This window comes from Oncorhynchus tshawytscha, unplaced genomic scaffold, assembly GCF_018296145.1.
Source record: "Oncorhynchus tshawytscha isolate Ot180627B unplaced genomic scaffold, Otsh_v2.0 Un_contig_3257_pilon_pilon, whole genome shotgun sequence".
In the NCBI taxonomy this organism is placed as follows: Eukaryota; Metazoa; Chordata; class Actinopteri; order Salmoniformes; family Salmonidae; genus Oncorhynchus; species Oncorhynchus tshawytscha.
This window is the reverse complement of record NW_024608515.1, coordinates 32,943-60,420: the sequence shown is the minus strand read 5'-3', so window position 1 is coordinate 60,420 and position 27,478 is coordinate 32,943. Positions and strand designations below refer to the sequence as shown.

General features: G+C 45.0%; 1 protein-coding gene across 1 annotated transcript; it reads right to left on the bottom strand.

Annotated features, from left to right (window-relative positions):
- Nucleotides 1–2,918: 2,918 nt before the first annotated feature.
- LOC121843589 (semaphorin-5B-like) lies at nt 2,919–26,984 on the bottom strand (the record flags this gene model as incomplete). The annotated part of the gene is made up of 10 exons (XM_042313316.1): nt 26,768–26,984; nt 21,648–21,747; nt 21,375–21,420; nt 17,176–17,238; nt 14,410–14,508; nt 11,722–11,935; nt 10,799–11,084; nt 6,274–6,409; nt 3,199–3,406; nt 2,919–3,126 (listed from the first exon to the last, which is right to left on the bottom strand). Coding segments are annotated over exons 1-10 (1,553 nt in total), but the record flags the coding sequence as incomplete, so codon positions are not given.
- Nucleotides 26,985–27,478: the final 494 nt, after the last annotated feature.

Here is a 27,478-nt window from a genome sequence, read left to right as displayed (position 1 = left end):
TGGAAGGGAGTGGCTAGGCTAGGTGATTCCTGACTTGGGGTTGGAATGGAGTGGCTAGGCTAGGTAATTACTGACATGGGGATGGAAGGGAGTGGCTAGGCTAGGTAGTTCCTGACATGGGGTTGGAAGGGAGTGGCTAGGCTAGGTGATTCCTGACATGGGGTTGGAAGGGAGTGGCTAGGCTAGGTAGTTCCTGACATGTGGTTGGAAGGGAGTGGCTAGGCTAGGTAATTACTGACATGGGGATGGAAGGGAGTGGCTAGGCTAGGTAGTTCCTGACATGGGGTTGGAAGGGAGTGGCTAGGCTAGGTGATTCCTGACATGGGGTTGGAAGGGAGTGGCTAGGCTAGGTAGTTCCTGACATGTGGTTGGAAGGGAGTGGCTAGGCTAGGTAATTACTGACATGGGGATGGAAGGGAGTGGCTAGGCTAGGTGGTTGCTGACATGGGGTTGGAAGGGAGTGGCTAGGCTAGGTGGTTCTTGACATGGGGTCGGAAGGGGTGGCTAGGCTGAGTAGTTCCTGACATGGGGTTGGAAGGGAGTGGCTAGGCTAGGTAATTACTGACATGGGGTTGGAAGGGAGTGGCTAGGCTAGGTGGTTCCTGACATGGGGTTGGAAGGGAGTGGCTAGGCTAGGTGGTTCCTGACATAGGGTTGGAAGGGAGTGGCTAAGGGGATGATTAGGTGGCCATGAGGGCCAGATTGGATATTTTAGCCAGGACACCGGAGTTAACAACCCAACTCTTATGATAAGTGCCATGGGACACTACACATGGCAATGTCCCCAATCACTGCCCTGGGGCACTGGGATCTTAGCTTCAGAGACATGGGATACAGGGTGGTATGCCGATGGTTATTACACAGTTAATACACAGGATGATATGTAAAATATGTGGTAAAAGCTAGGGGTAGGACACATGCAATCACCATGACAACTACTTAATCTATTGTAGTAATGGGATGCCTTGCACATTAACATCCATCTATGTCCAGTCAGTTAGGGAGGTGGTCAGTTCACTATCTTTCCCACAACGACAACCCTCTCTCTCCCTCTCTCTTTTCCCCTGACTGTATTTATTTCCTGTTCCCCTCCTCCCTCCTCCCCTCTGACAGGTGAGAGTGATGGATCGCACAGAAAACCTCTGCTGGCACTGCAACACCATCCCAGACTGCCATTGTACCGGCTCCAGTCTGCAGCCGGAACCAGAGGAAATTAGTTTTAGCACCGGGAGAGGCAGAGGGCAGTGGTCACAAGGAGCTAGCAGGGATCCATCCAACGGGAGAGGTCAAATGTAATTACAGGAAGCCTCAGCTGGATTGGTTACTTACAGATGTGGCCAAATGTTGATACATTGCACTTTACAAAAGGAGTGCAACTGAGAAGAATGAGCTGTTTTATTTATTTTTTTTAACTTGTTCAATTGCTATTTTTACCCTGCAGGCACCTGCAACTTACCACAGGTGAGATAAATTACACAGTAAATGAGAAGCATTGCCTCCAACCAAGTTAATTAGAATTTTGAATAATTTAGTCTAGGCCAATCATTTTTTTTCAATTTCAGTTAGAATCCCCCCCCCCCAAAAAACGTATTTGAGAAGAAAAGGTGAGTCATGCAAGGGTGCCAATATATCTGACTGCATCTATACAGTATAAACAGGGGGTAATGACATGGCAGATTAAGTATGGTGTTATTCATGAATGAATGACTGGCAAATGCTGTTCGGCTGATACTGAAAGAATAAAAGCACCTGCTAAATGGCATATATTATAAATGAATGTACATATTAAATAATGATATGCTAATATGTATTAAACCCCATATATCAGTAGTCATAACACTGTGTATGTATGGTGAGGTGTCATGGCATTGGCTGTTAGAGGTGGACAGGATGTGGAACCTATGGAAGCTACAGGAGTGTAAGAAACCTTATATATCAGTAGTCATTATAGTCATAAGACCACCATTCTTCATACTGTACAGTAAGGTGTGATATCATTATAGTCATAACACCACCATTCTTCATACTGTACAGTAAGGTGTGATATCATTATAGTGATAACACCACCATTCTTCATACTGTACAGTAAGGTGTGATATCATTATAGTGATAACACCACCATTCTTCATACTGTACAGTAAGGTGTGATATCATTATAGTCATAACACCACCATTCTTCATACTGTACAGTAAGGTGTGATATCATTATAGTGATAACACCACCATTCTTCATACTGTACAGTAAGGTGTGATATTATTATAGTGATAACACCACCATTCTTCATACTGTACAGTAAGGTGTGATATCATTATAGTGATAACACCACCATTCTTCATACTGTACAGTAAGGTGTGATATTATTATAGTGATAACACCACCATTCTTCATACTGTACAGTAAGGTGTGATATTATTATAGTGATAACACCACCATTCTTCATACTGTACAGTAAGGTGTGATATTATTATAGTGATAACACCACCATTCTTCATACTGTACAGTAAGGTGTGATATCATTGGGTGTCTGAGGTTCTATGGAAGCTACGGAGGGCTGTGGGGTGTAGGAGACCTCATATATCAGTAGTCATAACGGTAATAATGCCACCATTCCTGCACTTGACTACTTCCTGTCTGGATCAGTCAGACCCTGCTAGGCTGGAGGACAGAACATTTGGCTTCTTTCCAATTAACTGTCACTAAGATGATTAGCTTCAGTTAGAATACTGATACAATATTATTGTTATCTTCTGGACTTTGCCCTCACCAGTAGATACATCCACTTTCCAGAACAAGAAGTGTACAGGAAGTAGTTTATAAACAAAGACACTTTGTAAACATTGCAAAGGCAGGTTTGATTGAACTGCAGCCGTATAAGTGGTGGGGTATTGAAGAGGGTGTGTGGGAGTGGTCTTCTTACCGTTCAGTTTTGTAGCTGGAGCATCTTTCCAGTGGGATCTTCAGCACCCTGTCGCTAAGCCCCACAAACAACGACCTATCGCTGTGGAGGATTTGAAGGCTCTTGATTGGCTCGCTTTCGCCCTCGGGGAGGAGCCTCATCTCTTCCAGGTAACACCCCCGCATGCTCTTATTGGTCGTGGAGAGGGCCTTCAGGATGGTGCCGTATTCTTATTGGACAAACAGACAAAATGAGACATCTAGCTTCCGTTTCCCTCCCTCCCTCCTTCCTGTTCACTCACCAGTGCCGATGTACATGACGTGGTAGAGGGTGTCTCGGCCCTGCACGATGTCCACCACCAGCTTGGAGAAGCGGATGTTGTCCTGGTACAGGAGGGGGTCGGTGGAGACGGGCTGCACCACGTCAGACATGAGGAAGAGACGCTGGGCGTCCTGCAGGCTGCGCTCCGTCTGGTTCTCCCCTGGACCTCGCTCCTCCAGGGTATCACACTGAGGGGGCAGACAGGGGGAAGGACAAATTTTTTATTTGTGTTTTAAATTATCTGTCTGAATTATAAATTATACTAATTATACTAATTTATTTTGCAATAAACCAGAGATCACAAGGTGGAGCCTAGGAGCTTGATGAAAGGCTCATTTGAGTCATTGACTAGTGGAATCAGGTTTGATGAAAGGCTCATTTGAGTCATTGACTAGTGGAATCAGGTGTGATAAAAGGCTCTTTTGAGTCATTGACTAGTGGAATCAGGTTTGATGAAAGGCTCATTTGAGTCATTGACTAGTGGAATCAGGTGTGATAAAAGGCTCTTTTGAGTCATTGACTAGTGGAATCAGGTGTGATGAAAGGCTCATTTGAGTTATTGACCAGTGGAATCAGGTGTGATGAAAGGCTCATTTGAGTTATTGACCAGTGGAATCAGGTGTGATGAAAGGCTCATTTGAGTCATTGACCAGTGGAATCAGGTGTGATGAAAGGCTCATTTGAGTCATTGACCAGTGGAATCAGGTGTGATGAAAGGCTCATTTGAGTCATTGACTAGTGGAATCAGGTGTGATAAAAGGCTCTTTTGAGTCATTGACTAGTGGAATCAGGTGTGATGAAAGGCTCATTTGAGTCATTGACCAGTGGAATCAGGTGTGATGAAAGGCTCATTTGAGTCATTGACTAGTGGAATCAGGTGTGATAAAAGGCTCTTTTGAGTCATTGACTAGTGGAATCAGGTGTGATGAAAGGCTCATTTGAGTTATTGACCAGTGGAATCAGGTGTGATGAAAGGCTCATTTGAGTTATTGACCAGTGGAATCAGGTGTGATGAAAGGCTCATTTGAGTCATTGACCAGTGGAATCAGGTGTGATGAAAGGCTCATTTGAGTCATTGACTAGTGGAATCAGGTGTGATAAAAGGCTCTTTTGAGTCATTGACTAGTGGAATCAGGTGTGATGAAAGGCTCATTTGAGTCATTGACTAGTGGAATCAGGTGTGATGAAAGGCTCTTTTGAGTCATTGACCAGTGGAATCAGGTGTGATGAAAGGCTCATTTGAGTTATTGACCAGTGGAATCAGGTGTGATGAAAGGCTCATTTGAGTCATTGACTAGTGGAATCAGGTGTGATGAAAGGCTCTTTTGAGTCATTGACCAGTGGAATCAGGTGTGATGAAAGGCTCATTTGAGTTATTGACCAGTGGAATCAGGTGTGATGAAAGGCTCTTTTGAGTCATTGACCAGTGGAATCAGGTGTGATGAAAGGCTCTTTTGAGTCATTGACCAGTGGAATCAGGTGTGATGAAAGGCTCATTTGAGTTATTGACTAGTGGAATTAGGTGTGATGAAAGGCTCTTTTGAGTCATTGACCAGTGGAATCAGGTGTGATGAAAGGCTCTTTTGAGTCATTGACCAGTGGAATCAGGTGTGATGAAAGGCTCATTTGAGTCATTGACCAGTGGAATCAGGTGTGATGAAAGGCTCTTTTGAGTCATTGACCAGTGGAATCAGGTGTGATGAAAGGCTCTTTTGAGTCATTGACCAGTGGAATCAGGTGTGATGAAAGGCTCATTTGAGTTATTGACCAGTGGAATCAGGTGTGATGAAAGGCTCTTTTGAGTCATTGACCAGTGGAATCAGGTGTGATGAAAGGCTAATTTGAGTCATTGACTAGTGGAATCAGGTGTGATGAAACGCTAATTTGAGTCATTGACCAGTGGAATCAGGTGTGATGAAAGGCTCATTTGAGTCATTGACTAGTGGAATCAGGTGTGATGAAAGGCTCATTTGAGTCATTGACCAGTGGAATCAGGTGTGATGAAAGGCTCATTTGAGTCATTGACCAGTGGAATCAGGTGTGATGAAACGCTAATTTGAGTCATTGACCAGTGGAATCAGGTGTGATGAAAGGCTCATTTGAGTCATTGACTAGTGGAATCAGGTGTGATGAAAGGCTCATTTGAGTCATTGACTAGTGGAATCAGGTGTGATGAAAGGCTCATTTGAGTCATTGACCAGTGGAATCAGGTGTGATGAAAGGCTCTTTTGAGTCATTGACCAGTGGAATCAGGTGTGATGAAAGGCTCTTTTGAGTCATTGACCAGTGGAATCAGGTGTGATGAAAGGCTCATTTGAGTTATTGACCAGTGGAATCAGGTGTGATGAAAGGCTCTTTTGAGTCATTGACCAGTGGAATCAGGTGTGATGAAAGGCTCATTTGAGTTATTGACCAGTGGAATCAGGTGTGATGAAACGCTAATTTGAGTCATTGACCAGTGGAATCAGGTGTGATGAAAGGCTCATTTGAGTCATTGACTAGTGGAATCAGGTGTGATGAAAGGCTCATTTGAGTCATTGACCAGTGGAATCAGGTGTGATGAAAGGCTCATTTGAGTCATTGACCAGTGGAATCAGGTGTGATGAAACGCTAATTTGAGTCATTGACCAGTGGAATCAGGTGTGATGAAAGGCTCATTTGAGTCATTGACTAGTGGAATCAGGTGTGATGAAAGGCTCATTTGAGTCATTGACTAGTGGAATCAGGTGTGATGAAACGCTAATTTGAGTCATTGACCAGTGGAATCAGGTGTGATGAAAGGCTCATTTGAGTCATTGACCAGTGGAATCAGGTGTGATGAAAGGCTCATTTGAGTCATTGACCAGTGGAATCAGGTGTGATGAAACGCTAATTTGAGTCATTGACCAGTGGAATCAGGTGTGATGAAAGGCTCATTTGAGTCATCGACTAGTGGAATTAGGTGTGCTTGTTCAGACATACGTGAAACATCTTGGTTCCTGAGTAGAGGGCTGGGAAACAGTGAAAGAAGGAATCTAGTAGAAGACCAGACAGTAGACTTTGCATCGTTCCCTACCTGGAAGTTGGGGATGGGGTTGGGGGTGGAGAGCCAGCTTGTACGAGGGTTCTCCTGGTAACGGAACGGTCCGTTGAAAGCCTGGGTGATGGCGCTGAGGTTGAAAGCACACACAGCCGACGCAGAGATGCTGTTCCTGTTAGGAAGAGAGGGACATAAAGACGTCAGGAAACCGTGACTCAGAGGCCATGGCAGTGAACCAATCGATACGGGTTTTAACGGTGAGCGAGCGTTGTGCCCTTTCCTTTTCAATGAGGATCAAATGTTTTGGTTGCACCTCGACTCGCGTTGGTTGAGCGCCGTCCACTTTTTTTCAATCCAATCCATCAAATGTATCTATAAAGCCCTTTGTACGGACATCAGCAGGAAAAATACAGCAGTCTATTTGATACAGGAAACCACTGTTCATAAAGAACTGAATTGATGCGTAAGACCTACTTATGTTCTTAGTTCAAAAGAGAGCTTAATGACGTCTACAGTATACAGAGACATTTATCTATCAATTATAATAGTTATCACTATGGATATAAGGTACAATATGGCACATAATTGGATAATAATTGGATAATGACAGGATAATGATTTTTTTGATGATCTCCCAGTGCTGGCACAGACTTGTCTTTCTTTCCTATAGACCTGTGCTCCCATCTCATCTTAAACAATCCTCACAGTCATTCAAACCTCTCAGCTGCAACACAGACAAAGGTATTCACTGGTAAAAGGAGGGAAAGGGTAAGTAGAAAAGGACTACGAAAAGGAACTGCAACCAGAACACAAGGCAAAACTCATAGTAATAGAATCTACAGAACATTCAAGTCAATGATGTCATAATGGGTGGACTGGCAGCCACTGCGAGTGCACCGGTGTAACAGTCAAATTGCCAGGGTCAGAGGTTCCAAACCCTTTCTATAGATTCTATTTATATGGTAAAACCCTCCGAATCGGAGAAGATCCAGGCGCAGATCAAGACATACCACGTCTTCATCACTAAGGTCTTTCAGAGTGGTTCCTGTTATCCCTGGAGGATACCTGAGATCACTATCGTTTCAATGCCGTGCAGCCTGTCTTTTGTCTGTGCGACTGGGATAAGATGTCTTTCTCAATACCTCAGAGTTTACAAGCCTTTTAGCTCTGCCCCGGGTGAGTCCAAAATGGACCTCAGACAGAAGAGTGCTTGTGCCAGTAATATGGGCCCAAATTGATGCTACCGCTCTCTCTCAATAGGACCATTAGTACAGGTATGAAAGGAACCACTGGGGTACTGTACTGTATCTGACTGTACTGTAGCTGACTGTACTGTATCTGACTGTACTGTAGCTGGCTGTACTGTAACAGACTGTACTATATCAGACTGTACTGTAGCTGACTGTACTGTAGCTGACTGTACTGAATCAGACTGTACTGAATCAGACTGTACTGTATCTGACTGTACTGTATCTGACTGTACTGTAGCTGAGTACTGCTGACTGTATCTGACTGTATCTGTATCTGACAGTCCTGTATCTGACTGTACTGTATCTGACTGTACTGTAGCTGACTGTACCATATCTGACTGTACTGTAGCTGACTGTACCAGGCTGTACTCTGACTGTACTGTAGCTGACTGTACTGAATCAGGCTGTACTGTATCTGACTGTACTGTATCTGACTGTACTGTAGCTGACTGTACTGTAGCTGACTGTACTGTATCTGTACTGCATCAGACTGTACTGTATCTGACTGTATCTGTAGCTGACTGTACTGCTGACTGTACTGTATCAGACTGTACTGTAGCTGACTGTACTGTATCAGGCTGTACTGTATCTGACTGTACTTGTAGCTGACTGTACTGTATCTGACTGTACTGTAGCTGACTGTACTGTATGTAATAGGCTGTACTGGCTATACAGACTGTACTGTAGCTGGCTGTACTGTGGCTGGCTGTAGCTGTACTGTACTGTATAGCTGGCTGTAGCTGACTGTACTGTATCTGACTGTACTGTAGCATACTGTACTGTATCTGACTGTACTATAGCTGGCTATAGCTGACTGTACTGTATCAGACAGTCCTGTAGCTGACTGTACTGTAGCTGGCTGTAGCTGACTGTACTGTAGCTGTATCAGCTGTACTGTAGCTGGCTGTACTGTAGGCTGGCTGTAGCTGACTGTACTGTGGCTGACTGTACTGCAGTGTGTAGGTATACATCATGTTAATAACAGGGTCTAGGAGGAGAGGTAGTTGGGTTAGAAGCCTCACCACACTAATATAGTGTGTTATAACTACTGTACTGAGTCTATTAGAGAGGGGTTCTGAACAGACCAAGTAACATGGGACTATAGACTGGCAGACTGTACAGACCAAGGGGAAGGAACATGGGACTATCTGGCAGAGAGGGGTTCTGTGGGACTATAGACTGGCTTCTGTGGGACTGTAGAGAGGGGTTCTGAGACAGACCTGGAGAAGGAACATGGGACTATAGACTGTTCTGAACAGACCAAGGAGAAGGAACATGACTGTAGACTGTAGAGAGGGGTTCTGAACAGACCAAGGAGAAGGAACATGGGACTATAGACTGGCAGAGAGGGGTTCTGAACAGACCAATGATAAGGAACATGGGACTATAGACTGGCAGAGAGGGGTTCTGAACAGACCAAGGAGAAGGAACATGGGACTATAGACTGGCAGAGAGGGGTTCTGAACAGACCAAGGAGAAGGAACATGGGACTATAGACTGGCAGAGAGGGGTTCTGAACAGACCAATGATAAGGAACATGGGACTATAGACTGGCAGAGAGGGGTTCTGAACAGACCAAGGAGAAGGAACATGGGACTGTAGACTGCAGTGTGTAGGTATACATCATGTTAATAGACAGTGTCTAGGAGGAGAGACCAATGTAGATGGGTTAGAAGCCTACTGAACACCAATATAGTGTGTTAAACATGGTACTAGTCTGGCAGAGAGGGGTTCTGAACAGACCAAGGAGAAGGAACATGGGACTATAGACTGGCAGAGAGGGGTTCTGAACAGACCAATGAGAAGGAACATGGGACTATAGACTGGCAGAGAGGGGTTCTGAACAGACCAAGGAGAAGGAACATGGGACTATAGACTGGCAGAGAGGGGTTCTGAACAGACCAAGGAGAAGGAACATGGGACTATAGACTGGCAGAGAGGGGTTCTGAACAGACCAATGAGAAGGAACATGGGACTATAGACTGGCAGAGAGGGGTTCTGAACAGACCAATGAGAAGGAACATGGGACTATAGACTGGCAGAGAGGGGTTCTGAACAGACAGACTATAGACTGGCAGGAGGGGTTCTGAAGGAACATGGGACTATAGACTGGCAGAGAGGGGTTCTGAACAGACCAATGATAAGGCACATCGGACTATAGACTGGCAGAGAGGAGCTTCTGGACAGGATATGATGCTTTGGGCTATGCACAGAGTAGGACAGACAGACAGACAGACAGACAGACAGACAGACAGACAGACAGACAGGACAGACAGACAGACAGACAGACAGACAGACAGCAACCCAAAACCTGACAAATGGTTCACCACAATCGATTTCCACAACCCTTTGAGTTTGAAAACTATTTAAGTGTTTCACAGTCACACAGAAATGTTTTTAAGTGGTCATTCTCCAACACATTCTTCCTTGCGGACTAAAGCGTCTCTCCCAGACAAGGTTCTGCTCTGTCGCTAAGCCAAGGGCACCAACACAGACAGAGATGGGAGAACAAAAGACTCGAGAAGTGATTTTCACTTCCCTCCTCTCAGCATTTGTCCAAACAGCTTGAAATGTGTAATATGCTTCTTAGCATCTGTAAAACCTTCAGCCTCAACAGGATGCTGTTAGCGCAATGTGTAAATAAATTGACTAAAACAAAGTAGGACTGGATAGATGGAGAATAAAGGTGTGTGTAAGTGAGCTTGGGCGTCTGTTGTGTGTGTGTGTGTGTGTGTGGCTACTAAATTATGCTCATTCACTTATTGGGGCTGTTTTAAAGGTCCTCCTTGTTCTTTTGCAGATGTGTGTCTGTGTGTGTGTGTGTGTGTGTGTGTGTGTGTGTGTGTGTGTGTGTGTGTGTGTGTGTGTGTGTGTGTGTGTGTGTGTGTGTGTGTGCCCTGCATCTATACATGTATATATATATATACAGTACCAGTCAAAAATTTGGACACACCTACTCATTCCAGGGTTTTTCTGTATTTTTACTATTTTCTACATTGTAGAATAATTGTGAAGATATCAAAATGATGAAATAACACATATGGAATCATGTAGTAAGCAAAAAAGTGTTAAACAAATATTTTCTATTTGAGATTCTTCAAAGTAGCCTTGATGACAGCTTTGCAATGTAGAAAATAGTCCAAATAATGATAAACCCTTGAATGAGTAGGTGTGTCCAAACTACTGACTGGTTCTGTACATGTAAAAGTGCCTGTGTGTGTATGACTGACAATGTGTGTGTTCATTTTATGTGTGTGTGTGTGTATGTGCGTCTGTGTGTAGGTGAGTGTGTGCGCGCGTGTGTCACTCACACGTTGGTGGTGAAGATGCCGTAGATGAGGTCCTGTTCGGGCAGATAGAAGGTGCTCTGCAGCTCGTTATAGTAGAAGGGGATCTCTCCCGACCGCGAGCAGTTCAACCGCGCCTTCATGAACGTAGTCCAAGTGTCCTCCAATAGGAAGCGACCGCCCACGTCGTTCTTACAGACCCGGGCGACCCGGGAGAACACGGTGCGACCGCAGTCGTGTTCGACTGCGTTCTCTCTCAGGAAGAAATAGGTGAAGAGACCCACCTCGTAGACTGAGATAAAGTGAGGGTCTGGAGGAGAGAGGAAGGAGGGAGGGGAGGAGGGGAAGAAGAAGAAGGGAGAAGGGGAGGGTGAGAGGGAGGGGAGAAGACAGGAATAGAGAAAGAGAGGGAGGGAAGGTGTAAGTTAGGCATGAGATATGGTATTTCAGCTCCAAACGGCTGATGCAGCAGCAGGAATGTGAGCAGTGATGTTCTTGGCATGGAATCAGTAGTTCTCTTCCTTACACTTTCCCATTACCATTAGGACTCATCCTCTAGGATTCCTTTCACGTTACAACATGAGGAGTGCCTCTAGCCAGTTACAGTTGGCTGTTCAGCAATGTATTGGCATTGACATAGAATTGCTAGAATGCAAATACCCCATCAAGTCTATGTTCCCTGATGGATGGACCGGCAGCCATATTGAATGTACCCATAACCAGGAAGCACAGTCATGATCCAATTGTAATTCTATTCCCACACTATTAGACAAAATAGTTCCAAAAGAGTTCTTCGGCTGTCCCTATAGGATAACCCTTTTTGGGTTCTATATGGAACCCAATAGGGTTCTACCTAGAGACCAAAAGGGTTCTACCTGGAACTAAAAGGGTTCTTCAAAGCGTTCTCTTTTTTTTTCAAAGAGTGTATGGTACACATGAGTGTTTACCGTTGAGCCATTTGGAGTTGTACTGGGCTGTTCGCAGCGGCGGCATGTTACCAAGGCTACGGTAGATGACGGGGTCACGACCCGAGAAGTCAATGACAGTGGCGGCGTAGAGTTCGCCCTTCTCTGTTACCATGGCAGTGGAGTTGTGACGCGGGTCGTAGGGGCATCTCGCCACCCCGTTCACCGTGTCCATCACCCGACTGATGTTGCCTATCTGGAAGAGGATGGAAGAAGGGTGAGGATAGAGGGTGTTTAGATAGAGGTATGTCCAGATGTCCATACTAGGATCCTAAACAGCAGGAACAGGCCACTCCATTCAGCTAAGGGATGATTTTTGTCGGAGTGGATGTCAGGGGCCCGGAACATAATTATTATAATTTTTACACTGTAAATAGACCACAACTAAGCCAAAAAATATCTTGTATTTGAAAATAACCATCCCTTCATACATTGATTACATTGAGACACAATCATGTCTCCTCCTTTACTCGTGGGAATACTGGAGAACAGATTTCTTCCGGTTTTGGTGCAGACACCTGCTATATAGTATGCATGGTCAAAACATTACTTCATTCTATACTGAACAAAAATAGAAACGCAACATGGAAAGTGTTGGTCCCATGTTTCATCTGCTGAAATAAAAGATCCCAGAAATGTTCCATACGCACAAAAAGCTTATCTCTCAAATTTTGGCCACAAATTTGTTTATATCCCTGTTAGTGCTTATTATGTGGGGGACAATAAAAGGTCACTCTAAAATGTGCAGTTTTGTTACACAACACAATGCCACAATTGTCTCAAGTTTTGATCACCTGCGGGATCGTCTGAGACCAGCCACCCGGACAGCGGATGACACTGTGGGTTTGCACAACCAAATAATTTCTGCACAAACTGCCAGAAACCGTCTCAGGGAAGCTGATCTGTGTTCTTGTCGTCTTGACCTGACTGCAGTTCGGCGTCGTAACCGACTTCAGTGGGCAAAGGCTTACCTAGGATGGCCACTGGCACGGTGGAGAAGTGTGCTCTTTACGGATGAATCCCGGATTCTACTGTACCGGCAGATGTCAGAAAGCGTGTCGTGGCGTCGTGTGGGTCAATGGTTTGCTGTTCAACATTGTGAACAGAGTGCTCCATCCTGTCACTCCTCTCTCATCTCCCTCTCCTGTTACTCCTCTCTCATCTCCCTCTCCCTCTCCTGTTACTCCTCTCTCATCTCCCTCTCCTGTTACTCCGCTCTCATCTCCCTCTCCTGTTACTCCGCTCTCATCTCCCTCTCCTATAACTCATCTCTCATCTCCCTCTCCTATAACTCATCTCTCATCTCCCTCTCCTTCTCCTGTTACTCCTCTCTCATCTCCCTCTCCTATAACTCATCTCTCATCTCCCTCTCCAGTTACTCCTCTCTCATCTCCCCCTCTCCTGTTACTCCTCTCTCACGCCCCTCTCCTGTTACTCCTCTCTCTCATCTCCCTCTCCTGTTACTCCTGTCTCTCATCTCCCTCTCCTGTTACTCCTCTCTCTCATCTCCCTCTCCTGTTACTCCTCTCTCTCATCTCCCTCTCCTGTTACTCCTCTCTCATCTCCCTCTCCCCCTCCTGTTACTCCGCTCTCATCTCCCTCTCCTGTTACTCCGCTCTCATCTCCCTCTCCTGTTACTCCGCTCTCATCTCCCTCTCCTATAACTCATCTCTCATCTCCCTCTCCTATAACTCATCTCTCATCTCCCTCTCCTTCTCCTGTTACTCCTCTCTCATCTCCCTCTCCTATAACTCATCTCTCATCTCCCTCTCCAGTTACTCCTCTCTCATCTCCCCCTCTCCTGTTACTCCTCTCTCACCCCCTCTCCTGTTACTCCTCTCTCTCATCTCCCTCTCCTGTTACTCCTCTCTCTCATCTCCCTCTCCTGTTACTCCTCTCTCTCATCTCCCTCTCCCTCTCCTGTTACTCCTCTCTCATCTCCCTCTCCTGTTACTCCGCTCTCATCTCCCTCTCCTGTTACTCCGCTCTCATCTCCCTCTCCTATAACTCATCTCTCATCTCCCCCTCTCCTGTTACTCCTCTCTCACCCCCTCTCCTGTTACTCCTCTCTCACCCCCTCTCCTGTTACTCCTCTCTCTCATCTCCCTCTCCTGTTACTCCTCTCTCACCCCCTCTCCTGTTACTCCTCTCTCTCATCTCCCTCTCCTGTTACTCCTCTCTCACCCCCTCTCCTGTTACTCCTCTCTCATCTCCCTCTCCTGTTACTCCTCTCTCTCACCCCCTCTCCTGTTACTCCTCTCTCACCCCCTCTCCTGTTACTCCTCTCTCATCTCCCTCTCCCTCTCCTGTTACTCCTCTCTCTCACTCCCCTCTCCTGTTACTCCTCTCTCACCCCCTCTCCTGTAACTCCTCTCTCACCCCCTCTCCTGTTACTCCTCTCTCACCCCCTCTCATGTTACTCCTCTCTCACCCCCTCTCCTGTTACTCCTCTCTCACCCCCTCTCCTGTTACTCCTCTCTCATCTCCCTCTCCTGTTACTCCTCTCTCATCTCCTTCTCCTGTTACTCCTCTCTCTCACCCCCTCTCCTGTTACTCCTCTCTCACCCACCTCTCCTGTTACTCCTCTCTCACCCCCTCTCCTGTTACTCCTCTCTCACCCCCTCTCCTGTTACTCCTCTCTCACCCCCTCTCCTGTTACTCCTCTCTCACCTGCCGGGTGGTGCAGACGGGGGTAAAGGCGTTGGTTCCACAGGTAAAGATCCGCCTCCCGGTGATGAGCAGGACCCGGATGTAGTTCTGACATTCATCCTGCGGGGACGGGAACACGGGAGGTCAAAGATGTCATAACACCACCATACAATAGTCTATTCATTTCTTCCTGTACAAGGTTAGTACAGCTTCTGGTACACTTCATTGAAGCTATCTAAATATCTCTGGTGAGGGCAGCCCCTTTAATGTAGAATTCTACCAGTCGTCTGTCTTTATCTAAATATCTCTGGTGAGGGCAGCCCCTTTAATGTAGAATTCTACCAGTCGTCTGTCTTTATCTAAATATCTCTGGTGAGGGCAGCCCCTTTAATGTAGAATTCTACCAGTCGTCTGTCTTTATCTAAATATCTCTGGTGAGGGCAGCCCCTTTAATGTAGAATTCTACCAGTCCTCTGTCTTTATCTAAATATCTCTGGTGAGGGCAGCCGCTTTAATGTAGAATTCTACCAGTCGTCTGTCTTTATCTAAATATCTCTGGTGAGGGCAGCCGCTTTAATGTAGAATTCTACCAGTCGTCTGTCTTTATCTAAATATCTCTGGTGAGGGCAGCCCCTTTAATGTAGAATTCTACCAGTCGTCTGTCTTTATCTAAATATCTCTGGTGAGGGCAGCCCCTTTAATGTAGAATTCTACCAGTCGTCTGTCTTTATCTAAATATCTCTGGTGAGGGCAGCCGCTTTAATGTAGAATTCTACCAGTCGTCTGTCTTTATCTAAATATCTCTGGTGAGGGCAGCCGCTTTAATGTAGAATTCTACCAGTCGTCTGTCTTTATCTAAATATCTCTGGTGAGGGCAGCCGCTTTAATGTAGAATTCTACCAGTCGTCTGTCTTTATCTAAATATCTCTGGTGAGGGCAGCCGCTTTAATGTAGAATTCTACCAGTCGTCTGTCTTTCTCTATTTAAAGTGCCCAGAACTGCCAGACAGCTATAATACCTCTGTCTTTCTCTATTTAAAGTGCCCAGAACTGCCAGACAGCTATAATACCTCTGTCTTTCTCTATTTAAAGTGCCCAGAACTGCCAGACAGCTATAATACCTCTGTCTTTCTCTATTTAAAGTGCCCAGAACTGCCAGACAGCTATAATACCTCTGTCTTTCTCTATTTAAAGTGCCCAGAACTGCCAGACAGCTATAATACCTCTGTCTTTCTCTATTTAAAGTGCCCAGAACTGCCAGACAGCTATAATACCTCTGTCTTTCTCTATTTAAAGTGCCCAGAACTGCCAGACAGCTATAATACCTCTGTCTTTCTCTATTTAAAGTGCCCAGAACTATAATACGTCTTTCTCTATTTAAAGTGCCAGAACCGCCAGACGGCTATAATACCTCTGTCTTTCTCTATTTAAAGTGCCCAGAACCGCCAGACAGCTATAATACCTCTGTCTTTCTCTATTTAAAGTGCCCAGAACTGCCAGACAGCTATAATACCTCTGTCTTTCTCTATTTAAAGTGCCCAGAACCGCCAGACAGCTATAATACCTCTGTCTTTCTCTATTTAAAGTGCCCAGAACCGCCAGACAGCTATAATACCTCTGTCTTTCTCTATTTAAAGTGCCCAGAACTGCCAGACAGCTATAATACCTCTGTCTTTCTCTATTTAAAGTGCCCAGAACTGCCAGACAGCTATAATACCTCTGTCTTTCTCTATTTAAAGTGCCCAGAACTGCCAGACAGCTATAATACCTCTGTCTTTCTCTATTTAAAGTGCCCAGAACCGCCAGACAGCTATAATACCTCTGTCTTTCTCTATTTAAAGTGCCCAGAACCGCCAGACAGCTATAATACCTCTGTCTTTCTCTATTTAAAGTGCCCAGAACCGCCAGACAGCTATAATACCTCTGTCTTTCTCTATTTAAAGTGCCCAGAACTGCCAGACAGCTATAATACCTCTGTCTTTCTCTATTTAAAGTGCCCAGAACCGCCAGACGGCTATAATACCTCTGTCTTTCTCTATTTAAAGTGCCCAGAACCGCCAGACAGCTATAATACCTCTGTCTTTCTCTATTTAAAGTGCCCAGAACCGCCAGACAGCTATAATACCTCTGTCTTTCTCTATTTAAAGTGCCCAGAACTGCCAGACAGCTATAATACCTCTGTCTTTCTCTATTTAAAGTGCCCAGAACCGCCAGACAGCTATAATACCTCTGTCTTTCTCTATTTAAAGCGCCCAGAACTGCCAGACAGCTATAATACCTCTGTCTTTCTCTATTTAAAGTGCCCAGAACTGCCAGACAGCTATAATACCTCTGTCTTTCTCTATTTAAAGTGCCCAGAACCGCCAGACGGCTATAATACCTCTGTCTTTCTCTATTTAAAGTGCCCAGAACCGCCAGACAGCTATAATACCTCTGTCTTTCTCTATTTAAAGTGCCCAGAACCGCCAGACAGCTATAATACCTCTGTCTTTCTCTATTTAAAGTGCCCAGAACTGCCAGACAGCTATAATACCTCTGTCTTTCTCTATTTAAAGTGCCCAGAACCGCCAGACGGCTATAATACCTCTGTCTTTCTCTATTTAAAGTGCCCAGAACCGCCAGACAGCTATAATACCTCTGTCTTTCTCTATTTAAAGTGCCCAGAACCGCCAGACAGCTATAATACCTCTGTCTTTCTCTATTTAAAGTGCCCAGAACCGCCAGACAGCTATAATACCTCTGTCTTTCTCTATTTAAAGTGCCCAGAACTGCCAGACAGCTATAATACCTCTGTCTTTCCTTTGCTCTGACAGGACCGCTTGGTGTCTTCATCTGGTCCCCATTCTACTGCCTAGAGAAGAAAATTACATTTAAAAAATGACATATAAACGTGTGCACAATAACGTGGACAGAATGTGTAGATTGGATCCTTGTTAAATCAGATTTGTTTGGGATATGTACTGTATATACTAGTATACATACACATACACAAAAAGTATGTGGACACCTTTTTTAATCAACACCCGTTGCTGACAGGTGTATAAAATTGAGCGCACAGTCATGCAATCTCCATAGACAAACATTGGCAGTAGAATGACCCATACTGACTTTCAACGTGGCACCATCATAGGATGCCACCTTTCCAACAAGTCAGTTCATCAAATTCCTACCTTGCTAGAGCTGCCCCGGTCAAATGTAAGTGCTGTTGTTGTGAAGTGGAACGTCTAGGAGCAACAATGGCTCAGCCGTGAAGTGGTAGGCCACACAAGCTTACAGAACGGGACCGCCGAGTGCTGAAGTGCGTTGTGCGTAAAAATACTCTGTCCTCGATTGCAGTCAATCACTCCAGTCTAATCACCATGGCTACTCCCCCAACTCAATCACTCAGTCGAATCACCATGGTTACTCCCCCAACTCAATCACTCCAGTCTAATCATCATGGTTACTCCCCCACTCAATCACTCCAGTCTAATCACCATGGTTACTCCCCCAACTCAATCACTCCAGTCTAATCACCATGGTTACTCCCCCAACTCAATCACTCCAGTCTAATCACCATGGCTACAACAATTGGATCTTGACCACAGGACAAACAAAAACAAAAACACAAGTCATCCAGCTAACACAAAATGTTCTAACAACATTTGCACATGGTTCCCCTATTTTGCATATAACTTTCCAAGGAATAGTTTTTTGGGTTCAGTAAGGAAGCCTAGTGGTTAGAGCGTTGGCCTAGTAACCGAAAGGTTGCAAAATCGAATGCCAGAGAAGACAAGGTAAAAAATCTGTCGTTCTTCCCCTGAACAAGGCAGTTAACCCACTGTTCCTAGGCCGTCATTGTAAATAAGAAAAAAAGGTAAAATAAAGGTTAAATAAATGTAAATAAATAATCGGGCATAAGAATAGTAGTATAATTCAACAGTATTCTCTGTTCCTACAGTTTCATTGTGGTCCTGAGAGTGAAAAGCAGCACCTCATTTTGGGGGAAATGTTATCATAGTTCTGGGAAACTGTAAATCATGGTTTGTTTCCACCATAAATATCAGTGTAAACAAACGTAGTAAATACAATTGTGTGCACATCTCAAGGCCCAAAATTGCCATCCAAGACTGCAATTTAATTTCACTAAAATAGCTGATAAATAAACTGGTATGTGTCCTACCATTACAATGCTGACTGCTCTAACTATTTACCTGCAAATTTCCTATTAAACCGATATATCTCTCAGACCCTCAAACTTAAGGGGAGTCCTTACACTGACACACCTTACAGTATACTGTAGCATTTCACTGTGCTTTACTTTGGAACCACTGAAACTGGCCTCAGCCTCGTGAACGTTCCCTGTGCTTTACTTTGGAGCCTCTGAAACTGGCCTCAGCCTCGTGAACGGCCTTCGTTCCTGTGCTTTACTTTGGAACCACTGAAACTGGCCTCAGCCTCGTGAACGTTCCCTGTGCTTTACTTTGGAACCTCTGAAACTGGCCTCAGCCTCGTGAACGTTCACTGCTAAACTCCCACCAAGTCTTTCCCTCAGTCGCCCTGACAACAGAGCTCCTAAATCTACTTTTAAAGATCAGGGACAACGCGTGAATGAATGACCAAACTGAAAACTCTTCCCTGTGTTTGCATAATGCCATTGTGGCCACTGGTGCAGTGGTCGATTAAGGAGTTGGTTCTCAGAGGTGTCATTCATGGTTCGCTTGCTCTGATAGGCCGACCAGGGCCTCCAAAGTCACACATGTCCCTCCCTCACCCAGCCTGCTCCTTGTCCGTTCATTCAGTATAGCATTGATGAATGACATGAGAATCTTATTGAGACGGTCAGTGGGCTCATTGTTCAAGGACACTCCTTAAGTACCTGGATGTATACTGACTACACTCCTTAAGTACCTGGATGTATACTGACTACACTCCTTAAGTACCTGGATGTATACTGACTACACTCCTTAAGTACCTGGATGTATACTGACTACACTCCTTACGTACCTGGATGTGTACTGACTACACTCCTTAAGTACCTAGATGTATACTGACACCAAAGTTCAGTACTTTTTTAAGGCATTTTTAACATTTTAATAGTGGTACAAATGTAGGATCTTAATTTGAACCAGTTTGCTACAGAAGGAAGAAAATCCTGCAGCAAAAGGAAATGTTAATTATTATGTGGATTATAATTAATGGTCATCTTTGTAGCATATTAGCGTTTTCATCATGAATGTTGTTCTGGAGGCAGCGCTGTGGAGTGGTCACTCGCTAGCACAGCCACAAATTCATAAAATCGGATTTTAAACCTAATGCTGTCAAAGTGGAAATTACAAACTTCCGAAGCCTTTTTAAACCTGAAATATACTACAAGTTCAAATTTCCTGCATAGCAGGAAAGTTCTCCTGAAAAAGGGTGATCAAATTATGATCCTACATCTGTATATTGAAATTGTAAAATGACCTTGTAAGAAATTATTTATGTTATATGCAGTCATCCTTGAACTTCCAAATTAAATCATTGTACCTTGTATCCATGGATACAAATGGATCATAATTCGTAGAGAAAAAAACACTACAATCATATCATTAAAGGAGAGAGGTTCTTTGTAATATTCACGGTATGTCCTTTAGTTGTATACTGATGAAACACAATTCATACAGTTAATGACATATCAAGGAGCCATTGTAAGAGATGGAATATATTTATAATATCCCTAAGACAGACAGCCAGACGGCCAGATGGATAGGAAGACATTAGTGCAGCACTGTGACATTTCCAAAACAGCTTATTCAGATTGATTTTTAGGGAGACGTTTGATGGGTATTATCCCAAGAAAGCAATGACGTGGCCCTCAGGACAAATCTGACAGAAAGTTCATGACTGACATCAAATTGATCAGCCGTTTAGCAATGACAGGGTAGGGATCAGGGGAGGGAGAGGAGACAAGGGATAGAGAGAGCGAGACAGAGAGAAAGGGGGCGCGATAGACAGAGAGAGACAGAGAGAGAGAGACAGAAAGAGAGAGCGAGACAGAGAGAAAGGGGGCGCGATAGACAGAGAGAGACAGAGAGAGAGAGACAGAAAGAGAGAGCGAGACAGAGAGAAAGGGGGCGCGATAGACAGAGAGAGACAGAGAGAGAGAGACAGAGAGAGAGAGCAAGACAGAGAGAAAGAGAGCGCGATAGACAGAGAGAGACAGAGAGAGAGAGACAGAGAGAGAGAGCAAGACAGAGAGAAAGGGGGCGCGATAGACAGAGAGAGACAGAGAGAGAGAGCAAGACAGAGAGAAAGAGAGCGCGATAGACAGAGAGACAGAGAGAGAGAGACAGACAGAGAGAAAGAGAGTGCGATAGACAGAGAGAGACAGAGAGAGAGAGAGACAGAGACAGAGAGAGACAGAGAGAAAGAGAGCGCGATAGACAGAGAGAGACAGAGAGAGAGAGACAGACAGAGAGAAAGAGAGTGCGATAGACAGAGACAGAGACAGAGACAGAGACAGATAAACAGCCAGAGAGATTTATGTTTATTTACTTTCCCTCTTGTACTTTAACTATTTGCACATAATCTGAATTTGACATTTCTTTAGTATTTCTGTGAATGTAAAGTAAAGTTTACTGTTAATTTTTTTATTGTTTATTTCACTTTGACTTATTATCTATTTCACTTGCTTCGTCAATGTAAACATGTGTTTCCCATGCCAATAAAGCCCCTTGAATTGAAATTGACAGAGAGCGAGTGGGCAGAGTAAAGGTAGCTGGGTAGATCCTGTTCCTGTGTGATGTAACCCCTGGTAAACCCTCAGTGTGTTGACATTCCTAACCCCCCCCTTACCCCACTAAGCTAAGGAACGGAGCCTACTGGCCAACAGTTACTCTGATGTGTCTGGTCTCTTCTACAATTTCAACAAACTATATGGTTGCCTAGCTACCATTTGGAAGAGTGAAAACAGCCCTAAGTAATGTGTAATAACAGTGGGAGCATGGAGAGCTGTGAACTGCTTACCTGTAAGAGAGAAGCATTACTGAGACTCAGTCTGAAGAGGTGATTTCTGAAGATAGAGGAGAGAGAGTTCTAACCAACATGATGGCATATTCTACATCAGTAAAGAAACAAGCAAAAGTCTGTTGTGTTGGATGTGTGTGTACATGTAAAATAGGGGTCTGTGTGTGTGTGTGTGTGTGTGTGTGTGTGTGTGTGTGTGTGTGTGTGTGTGTGTGTGTGTGTGTGTGTGTGTGTGTGTGTGTGTGTGTGTGTGTGTGTGTGTGTGTATCTCACCTAGCTCCCACAATCAGCTGGTTTCTGGTCAGGTCAAGGGTCAGCTGGGAAAAGTCCTTCACTCCGGGACGAGAGAATCCTGACATCCAGGGACTCAATGCTGAAAGGAGGAAGAGGAGGGAAGGAAGAAGAGAAGGATGAGGAGGTGAAACGAGTGTGAACATCCAGTCAGTTGGGAAGTTGACACTAAACGGTCACTGGCTCAGGCACTGCTCTGACTGTGTGAAATGTCTCTCCCCTGACGCTTTACCTGGAACATAAGGATGAGCCTTTCAGCCTGTGTCATCAAATGATTTTTCACGAGATATCAGTTCAAACCAGCTCCTGTAGATCCATTATGACAGTAGCAGGCTAACACAGTAGTAGCATGTTGACACATCTGTATCATATCAAGATCAGTGCGACTGTGAGAGCGGGTGGCTCAAAACCAAAAGCTGCCAAACCAGCAGATAATCTCTCCTTGAGCCCTGTGCTGAAACGCATGCTGACCCTTACCAGAGGCTGAGCTAACGCTAGCCTGCTTCATTAGATGGAGAATGAGAGACAGAGGGAGAATTAGGGGGAGGGAGAGAGAGAAAGAGAGAGTGAGAGACAGAGAGAGAGAGAAAGAGAAAGAGAGAGAGAAAGAGAGAGAGAGACAGAGGAAGACAGAGAGAGAGAGAGACAGAGGAAGACAGAGAGAGAAAGAGAGAGAGAGAGAGACAGAGGAAGACAGAGAAAGACATAGAGAGAGAGACAGAGGAAGACAGAGAGAGACAGAGGAAGACAGAGAGAGAGGTAGAGACAGAGGAAGACAGAGAGAGAGGGAGAGAGACAGAGGAAGACAGAGAGAGAGAGCGAGAGACAGAGGAAGGCAGAGAGAGAGAGCAAGAGACAGAGGAAGACAGAGAGAGAGAGCGAGAGACAGAGGAAGACAGAGAGAGAGAGGGTGAGAGAGCAGGTGTTAGAGAGAGAGAAAGAGATGGGGGAGACAAAGAGGTCATTGGGGGGGAGGGAGGGATGTACCCAAAGCAATAAAGCCAGGGTTTGTTTTGGTGTCCTGATGTTAATGTAACTCGACACCCAGTCAAAACAGCCAAGGCTCGGGACTCCAATAGTAAGACTGTTTGATGGGCAAATATAAACAGTTTAGCTTGGATGCGTCCAACTGGGGACTTTAAATTGAGGAGATAGAGACACAACTTCAAAACAAATGGGAAAAGTCAGAGAAGGCGAGCAAAGACGTTCTCATATAGACGTGATATCAGCCTAAACTAGATTCTTGCAACAAAGTTCATTGTACTGTATCTCAGCAACAGTTTAATATATAGATCATTTCTACAGACGAGAGGTGATGTTAAGTGTATTTCAAAATCATAATACTGTAATATAAAAAGCCTCAGCCATTGAGATAGTATTGTAAAATGTGAAAGTCCACACCACTCCGCTAACACAGACAGACTGTTAATCAGAACCACTAGTACCCCAAACCTCACACTGTTAAAACAGACCTTTGGTTCTTTGTCCATAAAATAATCTTAATGCTCCCCCTGGGTAGGAATAATCTCCTTCAAAAATGAGAAATGTTATCCTGCATAAAGGTTAGTCCCTCTGAAACCTTTCAATGACGACGATATTAAAAATGAAAAATGGCACACAACTTCTGACAGCGTTCGTATCCCACCATAAACATCCCCTTCTGGATAGAGTCGCTACTGTACGCTGCTATGAGCTCTTTACTTTATGAGCTCTTTACAAGATGTCTAACCTAGTTCTCTGTGTAGTTGTGCCTGTTTCACACCAGGTCAGAACATGCAGTGTCTACAGTTGTATTCTCTAGTAGATAGATCAATGAATAAATATATTGAATACTACTTTCATTTCTCATAGGGAAATGTGCAGCAACATACAGGCATGCTTGACACAATATCACTGGATCTGAACGGCTTCAAATCATATCAAATGTTATTGGTCACATACACATGGTTAGCAGATGTTATTGGTCACATGGTTAGCAGATGTTATTGGTCACATGGTTAGCAGATGTTATTGGTCACATACACATGGTTAGCAGATGTTATTGGTTACATACACATGGTTAGCAGATGTTATTGGTCACATACACATGGTTAGCAGATGTTTTTGGTCACATACACATGGTTAGCAGATGTTATTGGTCACATGGTTAGCAGATGTTATTGGTCACATACACATGGTTAGCAGATGTTATTGGTCACATGGTTAGCAGATGTTATTGGTCACATGGTTAGCAGATGTTATTGGTCACATGGTTAGCAGATGTTATTGGTCACATACACATGGTTAGCAGATGTTATTGGTCACATACACATGGTTAGCAGATGTTATTGGTCACATGGTTAGCAGATGTTAATGGTCACATACACATGGTTAGCAGATGTTATTGGTCACATGGTTAGCAGATGTTATTGGTCACATACACATGGTTAGCAGATGTTATTGGTCACATGGTTAGCAGATGTTATTGGTCACATGGTTAGCAGATGTTATTGGTCACATGGTTAGCAGATGTTATTGGTCACATGGTTAGCAGATGTTATTGGTCACATGGTTAGCAGATGTTATTGGTCACATACACATGGTTAGCAGATGTTATTGGTCACATACACATGGTTAGCAGATGTTATTGGTCACATGGTTAGCAGATGTTATTGGTCACATGGTTAGCAGATGTTATTGGTCACATGGTTAGCAGATGTTATTGGTCACATGGTTAGCAGATGTTATTGGTCACATACACATGGTTAGCAGATGTTATTGGTCACATACACATGGTTAGCAGATGTTATTGGTCACATGGTTAGCAGATGTTATTGGTCACATACACATGGTTAGCAGATGTTATTGGTCACATGGTTAGCAGATGTTATTGGTCACATACACATGGTTAGCAGATGTTATTGGTCACATGGTTAGCAGATGTTATTGGTCATGTGGTTAGCAGATGTTATTGGTCACATGGTTAGCAGATGTTATTGGTCACATGGTTAGCAGATGTTATTGGTCACATGGTTAGCAGATGTTATTGGTCACATACACATGGTTAGCAGATGTTATTGGTCACATACACATGGTTAGCAGATGTTATTGGTCACATACACATGGTTAGCAGATGTTATTGGTCACATGGTTAGCAGATGTTATTGGTCACATGGTTAGCAGATGTTATTGGTCACATGGTTAGCAGATGTTATTGGTCACATGGTTAGCAGATGTTATTGGTCACATGGTTAGCAGATGTTATTGGTCACATGGTTAGCAGATGTTATTGGTCACATGGTTAGCAGATGTTATTGGTCACATGGTTAGCAGATGTTATTGGTCACATACACATGGTTAGCAGATGTTATTGGTCACATACACATGGTTAGCAGATGTTATTGGTCACATACACATGGTTAGCAGATGTTATTGGTCACATACACATGGTTAGAAGATGTTATTGGGAGTGTAGCTAAAAGCTTGTAAAAGGACTAGAAGTGAGGCAGCCCTCTCTGTCGACTCCATCTTTAAAAGGCTTCAGTCCATAGCCATGTTTGTATACAGCAGGAGATGGGCAACTGCTTCTTTTGTAGGTCTGTGATCAATTCCACCCCCAAAATATGTCAGTCACTGACAGCAACAATTCTTATTTACAATGACGGCCTACCCCGGCCAAACCCGGAGGACGCTGGGCCAATTTTCCACCGCCCTATGGGACTCTCAATCACAGCCGGTTGTGATACAGCCTGGAATCGAACCAGGGTGTCTGTAGTGACACCTCAAGCACTGAGATGCAGTGCCTTAGACCGCTGTGCTACTCAGGAACCCTGTGTGGGTAGGCAGACCCACGAGCCACTCAGGAGCCCTGTGTGGGTAGGCAGACCCGCGAGCCACTCGGGATCCTTGTGTGGGTAGGCAGACCCGCGAACCACTCGGGAGCCCTGTGTGGGTAGGCAGACCCGCGAACCACTCGGGAGCCTTGTGTGGGTAGGCAGACCCGCGAGCCACTCGGGAGCCTTGTGTGGGTAGGCAGACCCACGAGCCACTCGGGAGCCCTGTGTGGGTAGGCAGACCCGCGAGCCACTCGGGAGCCCTGTGTGGGTAGGCAGACCCACGAGCCACTCGGGAGCCCTGTGTGGGTAGGCAGACCCGCGAGCCACTTGGGAGCCCTGTGTGGGTAGGCAGACCCACGAGCCACTCGGGAGCCCTGTGTGGGTAGGCAGACCCACAAGCCACTCGGGAGCCCTGTGTGGGTAGGAAGACCCGCGAGCAACTCGGGAGCCCTGTGTGGGTAGGCAGACCCATGAGCCACAGTGGCCCCTCATGATGAGTTCAGATTTCTTGTGGCCCCACCCACATCAGTGTTGCCCATCCGGTCTCCAGTAAGACAACAATAGCAGACAGCAGTGTTCCCTGAGGTACATAGTGATGCCAGTCTCAGCCACATTGAACCAGCATGTGACAAGTGTGACAAGTGTCTGATGATTGACAGTTGACTGACAGAACAGTTTACCATTCTCCCCTCTCTTCCTCCCCCACCTCCTCTCCTCAGACCCCTTTCAGAAACTACACCACTGAGGGGGAGCATCCTGGCAAAGGACAGACACTTTCAACAGACATCCAAATGGAGTGGAAAGTAGTCTCTCTCTCTCTCTCTAGATAATGGAACCCTGAAAAGAGCTGACAGTGGAGGGAAGGAGCGAGGGAGGGGTTTTGGGGATGAGAGAGAGAAAGAATAGACAGCTCTCTTAAAAGGGAAAAGGCTCCAGAAATGAGAGGAGTCCAATTATCTACAATCACAAAATGTTGCTGTCCTTTCGGTTTCTCTTGGGCCAGACCCATATAGCTGGCGTTCCGGGCAGAGGAGTGATTGAGAAGGATGAGGCTGCAGAATCCTCAGAGGAGATAGCAGTGAATAGCAAACCATTGTGAAACGTCTCATTGGAATGATGATGCTAGTGAGGAGTAGATTTACAAAATGGTATTGGAAATCTGTCAAATACTTTCGCTATGCTTGACTGAGCTGCCTGGAGCACCGTAACCAATTGCATACTCTTAAAAATGCAAACCCTGCCTATCCGGCACAACAGGCAAATGCTCAAAGTATCTAATGTGCTCACCTTTGTATGGGACGATGGGATGAACTTTCCTGGTACACTCCAGTAGGGGTGGGAACGGACTCTCAAAGTTGACCAATGGCTGCTGGCATAGACAGAGTGGCAGGCAGAGGAGCAGCAGTAGACCAACGGGAGGAAGGGACACAACCTCCCACAGAGACATCGCCATGGTTACGGGGCCAACCACGCCTACCATACCTCTAACTGGTCCTCACAGGACACACCTGAGGGAGGAAGGACAGAGCTGTCAGTCAAACATACACATGGCCAATGACGATTGATAATAACATACAGACAGCCAATCACCACTTAGACAGTAAAGTGCAGCGAAAGACAACTAGAACGACATTGTCTTCTGTATAAAATGTATTTGAGCTTTTAGATATTTTTACTCCTTGAAAGAAATGGGAACTAAAGGTAGAAAGAGCAGTGTGTCAGCTGAACACCACAGACCATAGATAATAATGTTTTACCTCTATGACAGAATAGATCCATTTAACAAATCTGATCATTTCATTTAAACCTTTAGTGACCCCAAGCCTTCCTGACCCCTGGGACTTGTACTTTTGACTGTTTCATGGGCTGGCCAATTGATACCTGTCTAGTGTGCTGACATTGTGCAGAGCTGGAGTGAGTGGCCACCAACGCTGACCCAAATGACATTAGCGGGGTCAAAGGTTATAGCAACGCAACAGTAATTGAGCTACTCCCCCT